Source organism: Salvelinus sp. IW2-2015, unplaced genomic scaffold (assembly GCF_002910315.2).
Source record: "Salvelinus sp. IW2-2015 unplaced genomic scaffold, ASM291031v2 Un_scaffold2896, whole genome shotgun sequence".
NCBI classification, from domain to species: Eukaryota; Metazoa; Chordata; class Actinopteri; order Salmoniformes; family Salmonidae; genus Salvelinus; species Salvelinus sp. IW2-2015.
In genome coordinates, this window is record NW_019944195.1 from 3,703 (window position 1) to 13,282 (window position 9,580).

General features: G+C 45.9%; 1 protein-coding gene across 1 annotated transcript; it reads right to left on the reverse strand.

Annotated features, from left to right (window-relative positions):
- Nucleotides 1–280: 280 nt before the first annotated feature.
- On the reverse strand, nt 281–9,246 carry LOC112074946 (zinc finger and BTB domain-containing protein 11-like). The gene is made up of 5 exons (XM_070440723.1): nt 8,739–9,246; nt 7,898–8,328; nt 6,379–6,420; nt 3,528–4,564; nt 281–710 (listed from the first exon to the last, which is right to left on the reverse strand). The coding sequence occupies exons 1-5, from the start codon at nt 9,046–9,048 to the stop codon at nt 347–349; spliced, it is 2,184 nt and encodes a 727-aa protein (XP_070296824.1). The 5' UTR covers nt 9,049–9,246; the 3' UTR covers nt 281–346.
- Between the last annotated feature and the right edge of the window lie 334 nt (nt 9,247–9,580).

Sequence of the window (9,580 nt, forward strand, 5' to 3'; positions counted from 1 at the left end):
CAGTGTTTGTCCGGTAGTACACTACTACATCTCGAGACAGTGTTGTTGCTACGTACACTAATACATTCTAGAGAACAGTGTTGTTGGTAACGTAACTACTAACACTACTACATTAGAGAACAGTGTTGTCGGTACGTACAACTACTACACTGCTTGGAAACCAGTGTTGTCGGTAGTAACTACTACATCTAGAGAAGTGTTGTTGGTACGTACAGACTACTAATCTAGAGAACATTGTTGTTGGTACGTACACTACTACATCTAGAGAACAGTGAGAGAACAGTGTTGTCGGTACGTACACTACTACATCTAGAGAACAGTGTTGTCGGTACGTACACTACTACATCTAGAGAACAGTGTTGTCGGTACGTACAGTACACTTGTATCCTCTGGTCTTCTCGTGTTTGAGTGTGTGCACGATGAGAGCGTAGCGCCGGTGAAACGACAATCCACACTCTGAACAGGAGTGTTCTCCCGCCACCTCACTCCCTCCATCTGGATGGGCAGGGCCATGCTCTGGCCACTCCCCCACAGCCTGCTCTGTGATAGGCTCAGCTCCGTCTGCCACGCCCTCCACTGACAGGATCTCCTCCATGTCTGTCTGGATAACAGTCTCCATCCCAATCAGTGCTGCTGCGGCCTCAATCACTTTAACTGTCCTCTTGGCGGCTCCGCCTCTCTTCTTAGGGGTGTTGGGGTGAAAGGGGGAGAGTTACAGATCAGTTAGGATGGGTGAAACGGCGCTCTCACACACACAGCTCCAAGTTTGCTCTGCAAGAATAATGTAAAATCCTCGCTAATTCATCTACAGTGCCGTGAAAAGGCATTTTTCCCATTTCTGATTGTCTATTTTTGCATATTAAGGGACAATAATGTTGTCAAACTGTGGAATTGGGTGTTGCATAACTTGGTTAATTAAATAAAATAATAACAATGTGTTACTTGTAAACGTAAGTTCACTTTATCTAATATTAAGTTTTGGTTGAAGATCTGATACAGTTGAAGTCCGAAGTTTACATACACCTTAGCCGAATACATTTGAACTCCGTATTTCACAATTCCTGACATTTAATCCCAGCAAAGATTCCCTGTTTTAGGTCAGTTAGGATYACCACTTTATTTTAAGAATGTGAAATGTCAGAATAATAGTAGAGAGAATGAATTATTTCAGCTTTTATTTATTTCATCACATTCCCAGTGGGTCAGAAGTTTACATACACTCAATTAGTATTTGGGTAGCATTGCCATTACATTATTTAACTTGGGTCAAACGTTTCGGGTAGCCTTCCACAAGCTTCCCACAATAAGTTGGGTGAATTTTGGCTAATTCCTCCTGACAGCTGGTGTAACTGAGTCAGGTTTGTAGGCCTCCTTGCTCGCCCACACCTTTTCAATTCTGCCCACAATTTCGTGTTTCGCGCAAAAATAGATGAGGTCAAGGCATTTCGTCATGCCACTCCCAATACCTTGCTTTTGTCCTTAAGCTATTTTGCCACAACGTTAATGGAAGATAGCTTGGCGTCATTGTCCATTTGGAGACCCATTTGTGACCAACCCCTAACTTCCGACTATGTCTTGAGATGTTGCTTCAATATCATCCACATAATTTCCTCCCTCCATACACCATCTATTTGTGAGTGCACCATCCCTCCTGCCAAAGCCCCCCACAACTGGATGCTGCCACCCCCGTGCTTCACTTGATGGTATTCTCGCTTGCAAGCTTCCCCCATTTTCCTCCAAACACAATGTCATTATGGCCAACAGTTCTATTTCTTCAATCAACAGAAAGGACATTTCTCCAAAAAGGTACGATCCTTGTCTCCCATTGCAGTTGCAAACCTAGTTCTCTTTTATGCGGTTTTGAGCAGTGGTTCTTCCTGTGCTGAGGGCCTTTCACGGTTCTGTTCCATATAGGACTCAGTTTTACTGTGAATGTAGTACTTTTGTACCTGTTCCTCCAGCATCTCACAATGTCCTTTGCTGTTGTTCTGGTATTGATCTTGCACTTTTCACACCAAAGTACGTTCATCTCTAGCAGACAGAACGCCGTCTCCATTCCTGCACGATTGTTATGACGGCTGCTGTCCCATGGTATTAACCTGTCGACTATTGTCTTGTACAGGATGAACGTTGTATCTTCAGGCCGTTTGGAAATTGCCCCCAAGATTAACCAAACTTGTGAAGTCTACATTTTTTCTGAGGTCTGGCTGATTTCTTTTTATTTTCCCCATACCGTTCATAGCAAAAGGCAAACTGATTTGAAGTAGTCCTTGAAATACATCCACAGGACACCTCCAATTGACTCAAATTATATCAATTAGCCTATCCAGAAGGCTTTATAAACCATGACATATTTTCTGAATTGCCAGAGCTGTTTTAAGGCACGTTCAACCTAGTGTTATCGTAAACTTCTGACCCACGAATTTTGGATACAGTGACGTTGTAAGTGAAAAAATCGTCTGATAAACAATTGTCGAAAATGACTTTGTCATGCACAAAGTAGATGTCCATTAATCGACTTGGCCCAAAACTATAGTTGTAACAAGACATTTGTGGATTGGTTGGACAAACGAATTTTAATGACAACCATAAGTGTATGTAAACTCTGACTTAATACTTTATCACCCAGGTCAGAAATATGAAAAATAGCGAAAAACCAAAAGGAAGAACAATTAGTTATTTCACGGCTTAGACAGTGACCTGGTGTTGTGTCTACCATTGGGTTTGGCGCTGTGGGTGCATAGGGCGTGTGGCCACTTGGGCCCTGTTGGGGTTGGCGCGCTGTGGGGTGTTTAGTCTACCTTGGGGAGGTTTTAGTCTACCTTGGGTGTTGTCCTGTTTTGGCGCTTGGGTGTTTACTAACCTTGGGGTGGTGTTGGTCGCTTGGGGTGTTTTAGCTCTACCTTGGGTGCGCGCTGTGGTCTTTAGTCTACCTTGGGGGCTGCCGTTGTGGGCTTTGCGCTTGGGGTGTTGGGCCCTGTGGGGTTTGTAGTCTACCTTTGGAGGTGTTGGGCGTCTTAATATTACGTGGACTCAACAAACCACCTATTTGTGGCGGTGTTATCTAACCCTCGGGGTTGGGCGCTGTGGGGGCTTGGTTTGTATCTACCTTTGGGTGTTGGCCTGTGGGTGTTGGTCTGTGGTGTTGTAGTCTAACCTTTCGGTTTGCGCTGTGGGTTGATAGTCTACCCTTGGGGTTTTGGGCCTTGGGTGTGGTGCTGTGGGTGTTAGTCTACCTTGGCGTTTGGCCTGTGGGGTTTGGGCGCTGGGGGTTAGATCTACCTTGGTGGTTTGGCGCTTGTATCTACCTTGGGTGTTGCCTGGGGGTGTTATTCTACCTTGGGGTGTGGCGCTTGGGTTAGTCTACCTTTGGGGTTTGCGTGGGGTGCTGCGCGTGGGTTGTAGTCTACCTTGGGTTTGGGGCCTGTGTGGCGGGACTTTGGGTGCTGAGGGCGCTGTTGTGTTGTAGTCTACCTTGGGAGTGTTGGCGCTGATATAGGGTGCATGGCGCTTCCTTTCATCCAAGCCCCATGTGTAGTCTGACGTACCCTCCCTCCCCCACGGAGCGCTGTCGTAGGCGYCTCTTATAGGGGTCATGGGTCCCCTGCATATCTTCCTGCGTCTCCTCTGCAGGAGTAGAGACTGGCACCTCCTCGTCAACAACAGCAGGCTCCTCCACAACTTCCTGCTTGACTTTGGCAGGACGCCCTCTCTTCCTCTTGAGGAGTGGAGCAGGGGGAGGCTTGGGGGAGGCCTGTGGGGCTGGCTCTGCCTTCTGGGACGCCGACGATGATTTTGTTGTTGACGCATTCTCCTGTGGTGTTAGTGTCACTACAGCCAGATGGACCACCTCTGTAGGGGCCACCTTCCCTGGGTCCACACTGATGAGGAAGGCCCCTGGTTCCATGGAGGGGGAGGCCCCCTCTCCCWCGAACCCGTCTTGCGGCTGCTGCTCCAGGGCCAGACAGGCTGACACCACGGCCAGGGACTCACTGGCTCCGGCCTGGCCGCTGTGGGTCACCACCGTCATGGTCTCTGCCTCTCCAGTAGGGGAGAAGARGGTGACGGACTCGCCTACCCGGGCCTGGCTGCTGTGGGTGACTAGAGTCACCGTCTCTGACCCAGCCTCCCCAACCACGGTCATAGTCTCCCCTGGTTCACCTCCCAGAGCCTGGGTGACTACAGACGTCGGATCCCCTCTGAAGGCCTCTGCTGTGTGGGCCAAKGAGTCCAGGTCATCCCCTGCTCCAGCTAGCCCAGTATGAGTCACCACGGCATGGCCGTCGCTCCCGATGGTCATAATGTAGGCCCCGGGGTCTTCATTCGGGGCCTGTTGGGGTGCAGGCTGGCTGGACACCACCGTGTGGATGTCTCCTTGCTGGTAGACCATCATCTTCTGCTCCTCTACCTTCTTGTGGACGGACTCACAGATCTGAAGGACCTCGGCCATCAGAAGGTGTCGGGCCAGCGTGGCAACGTCGGCCATCAACACAGAAGTTGAAGACAGAGGTTGGAGGTGTAACGCAAACTCTAGCAGGGGGAGGAAACTGAACCTTGCTGAAACCTGAGAGAGAGAAGAGGCGAGACAGAGAGCAGAACAGAGAGCGAGACAGAGAGCGAGAGAGAGAGAGAAGCGAGAGAGAGACAGAGACAGAGACAGAGACGAGAGAGAGACAGAGAGAGAGACAGAGAGAGGACAGAGAGAGAGATGGAGACAGAGACAGAGAGAGGGAACAGAGACAGAGAGAGAGAGACAGAGAGAGAGAGAGAGAGCAGAGAGAGAGAGAGAGAGAGGACGGGTATTCCTCTGACCACACACCTCAGTAAGATGATGATTACAGGGAAACGTTATTATCAGCACATTAATCAACCGTTTATAATCAGGATCTATACGGCCACAGGACGGTGACTTTTTTCCTGTTGTTCTGATAATACTCTCGACAGGCCGTTACCCGATTCTTCATCGGTGGTCTGGAGTGATGAGATGAAACAGGTCCAATGGACACTTGGGAGTCATTATAAGCGGCACGTCCTCACCCAGGCCAACTTTACCCTGACACAGCAGGCTGCATCCTTCTCCGTCTCACTAATCGCATTTCGAGGAGGCCATACCGTATTAAGTCCGCTGAGCGCGGCTTTACTGGGCTCCCCCCATAGTACGTGTTGCAAAACTTGCGAGCGTGCTCGGTTCACTTGTTCAGTGTAGGGAAGGTCCTCACGCCCCCTCATTAAAGTGGCTTTCCGCGCACAGACGCCTAGTGAGTATGTACTCCAACTCGTCGCAGCGCTGCATTCACAACTTATTCGAGGGTAGCTGGATGCACTTGTCGCACGTCGGTCCGTGCACAATAAGGGAGTTGCACATGCCTTACTGTTTCCACCTGCAACCATACACAGGAGAGTCCATGCTATGTCACGCTGCAACACAACCAGGGTGTCATGACTACTGTCACCTGCAACACAATACAAGGGAGCAATGACACTGGTCCACTGCAACACAATATCAGGGAGTTCACATGACTACTGTCCACCTGCAACACTCAATACAGGGAGTCTGACATACTGTCCACCTGCAACACAATACAGGGAGCAATGACTACTGTCCTGCTGCAACACAATGGTCATGACTTACTGTCCACCTGCAACAACATGGTTATCTACTGTCACTGCAAACAATGAAGTCATCTTATGTCCACCTGCAAACGACAATGGGTTACATTTATCTCGTCGCACCTGCAAACAATGGTTTACTTCTGTCTACTGCAACACAATGGTTACATTACTGTCCACCTGCACACAATGGTTCATCTTACTGTCACCTGCAACACAATGGTTACATCTTACTGTCCACCTGCAACACAATGGTTACATCATACTGTTCTCACTGTCTGAACACAATGGGTTACATGCATACTGGTCACCTGCAACACAAATGGTTATCATCTTTTAACTGTCCACCTGCAAACATGGTTACATCGATACTGTTCACACACTTGCAACACAATGGTTTACATCATACTGTCCACCTGCAACTACAATGGTTTCATTCTTACTGTCCACCTGCAACACAATGGTTACATATACTGTCCACCTGCAACACAATTGGTTTCATCTCGTCACTGCAACACAATGGTTTAATCTTACTGTCACCTGCGAACAACAATGATTACATCTTACTGTCCACCTGCAACACAATGGTTTATCATCTACTGTCCACCTGCCCAACACAATGGTTTATCTTACTGTCCACCTGCACACAATGGTTTTCATCTTTTACTGTTCCACCGCTGCCAACACAATGGTTACAATCATACTTGTCCACCTGGAACACAATGGTTACATCTTACTGTCCACCTACAACAAATGGTTACATCTTACCTGGTCCACCTGCAACACAATGGTTTCCATCTGACTTGTCCACTGCAACAACAATGGTTCACGCATACTGTCACCTGCAAACAATGGTTTACATTCTTTACTGTCCACCTGCAAGCACAATGGTTATACTCTTACTGGTTCCCTGCAACACAATGGTTACATCTTCTGTCCACCTGCAAACAATGGTTACATCATATGTCCACTGCAAACACATGGTTTACATCTACTGTCCACCTGCAACACAAGTTTACATTTACTGTCCACCTGCAACACAATGGGTTACATCTACTGTCCACCTGCAACACAATGGTTTACAAATCACTACTGTCCACCTGCAACACAATGGTTACATCTTACTGGTACCACTTGCCAACACAATGGTTACATCATACTGTCCACTGCAAACACAATGGTTTACTTTACTGTCCATACCTGCAACACATGGTTACATCTTACTGGGTCCATCTGCCAAGCGACAATGGTTACATATACTGTCCATCTGCAACACTGGTCACCACCACCTGCAACACAACAACAACACCAATTCAAGTGGGTAATTTCAATATTTCATCATTGTATAGCATGCATAATTTAGTAATCACCATTTCTTTTTTGTAACTTTTTTGTGTGAGTGAATAAGAGTCAACAGTGGGAATGAGCACTCAAAACACAGACGAGGCATGTCATGTAGCCTACATCACATACAACATGCACTGTCTACTTAGTTATGTAACATGCAGCTGTCTACTCAGTTATGTTAACATGCACTAGCCTACTCAGTTAAGTTAACATGCACTAGCCTACTCAGTTATGTTAACATGCAATAGCCTACTCAGTTGTGTTAACATGCCACTAGCCTAATCATCAGTTATGTAAATGCACTAGCCTACTCAGTTATGTTAACATGCACTAGCCTACTCAGTTATGTTAACATGCACTGCCTACTCAGTTATGTTAACATGCACTGTCCTACTCAGTTTATGTTAACATGCACTAGCCTACTCAGTTATGTTAACATGCACTAGCCTAATCAGTTATGTTAACATGCACTAGCCTACTCCAGTTCAGTTCTTTAACATGCACTAGCCTCCTCAGTTTTTAACATGCACTAGCCTCCTCAGTTATGTTAACATGCACTAGCCTCCTCAGTTATGTTAACATGCACTTAGCCTCCTCAGTTATGTTAACATGCACTAGCCTACTCAGTTATTTGTTTAACATGCACTAGCCTACTCAGTTATGTTAACATGCACTAGCCTACTCAGTTATGTTAACATGCACTAGCCTACTCAGTTTTTAACATGCACTAGCCTCCTCAGTTATGTTAACATGCACTAGCCTCCTCAGTTATGTTAACATGCACTAAGCTTCAGTTATGTTAACATGCACTAGCCTACTCAGTAATGTTAACATGCACTAGCCTACTCAGTTATGTTAACATGCACTAGCCTACTTAGTTATGTTAACATGCACTAGCCTACTCAGTTCAGTTATGTTATCATGCACTAGCCTAATCAGTTATGTTAACATGCACTAGCCTACTCAGTTCAGTTCTGTTAACATCCACTAGCCTACTCAGTTCAGTTATGTTAACATGCACTAGCCTACTCAGTTCAGTTATGTTTCTTGTTAATTGACAATAGACGACTGAAGAAAATATATTACATTGAAGTGATAAGGCTACAAATTCAGCAACACTTACAAAGACCAGTTCGTGTTTGGCTACTGTTTTGGTGCTCTGGGTCTTGTGATGAATGGAAGTCACAAAGTCCATCTCATCGTCTCCCTCCTCYTCYTCCTCCTCGCTGGCTGGGGTTGTRACCTTCCTGCGTCCCCCCGGTCGGCCAACCAGTCTGGGTCCGGTATCGTCCTCCGATAGCCCCCTCCGGTCCTGTCTGTTCTGGCACTGACTACATTGTCTCATGTAGTCCTTCACCTGCTTCAGAATACCTGATAGATACACAGGGTTAAATCACATTGCAAAATGTATTACCAATGAACAGTATGCATACACACTAGCTGCAGTTGCTAGACGTATTCCACATTCATTATTATGGTGTATTAGTACTACTCTCATCACATCAATAAAATTGTAATTCATTTAAGGACACATTTCTGTTTTTGACAGATGTTGGCCATGCATGTGGAGAGGTTGGCATGACATTTGAATATTGATGAGTGACGTGTGTTGACAAGTATACCATGCATTGACCAATCAGACACTGGTTAGCTATCTAGCTAGCCCTAGATGAACTGCTAGGGAAGACTGTAAACTGGTGTTTTGTTTTACGCATGTTCTCAGGCTGAGATAAAATAACATTTGTGTTGCCAGTTAATTTAGCAGTTGTATGCTATTTTACCTCTCCACCAATACTTCTGAGAAATTGATTCCCAAGTGTGATGCTGGTTGAGGTGCTCTTCTCCRGCGACAATGTGKGACTCGTCGATAAGTTCCTTCCTCCGACCAGCCTGCAACACCACTTCCAACTCGGTGAATTCATCCAGGCCTTTCTGTCTTCTCTGGTAGTACAGTGTGCCATTCCGCACGACATAGCAAGCGGCTGCTTTACGAATCTTTCTTTTAGTATTGCCATGGGTCCCTGGTGCGTACGGCTCCCGCTCGTCGGACAGATAACGTCTGATGGCTAAGTAGCTTTCCTCGCACGACATAACCTCAATTATCCGTGCGCACAACACAAATTACAATATTTATTTAGAAGAAAATGTCCTCTTCGAACTTTTAATATTAAACGGATTTTTTWAATCCGTTTTAAAGTACCACATAGTATAAATAAAGCGATATAAATACAATATTTAGGGTAATTTCGAAGTGGGAACGCAGTTCTTGAACGTGAGGGGTGGACTTGCATGAACAGACAAAATGGCTGCTGCACAACCGGATGTTGCGTAATAAATGGCGGAAGATGGAGAAATTACATGACACCTTGCTATGTACCTTTCTGACCATAAGAGGGCGCAATGTTTCAAGAAACCGCAAGAAACTGGGCTACAATCTCTTTCCCATGCGCTTTAAAGATTCACGTTTCATAAGCTAAAATTCTTCTAGTGTAATTCTTTTTTTTTTTATTATGCATCTTTCTATTATTTTCTCGTTTTCCATATTTCAATGGATAATGGTAATAAGAAAACCTTGAATATTTTACTTGTTGGAATAAAGTACAAAAACAGTTAGTAATCCGGT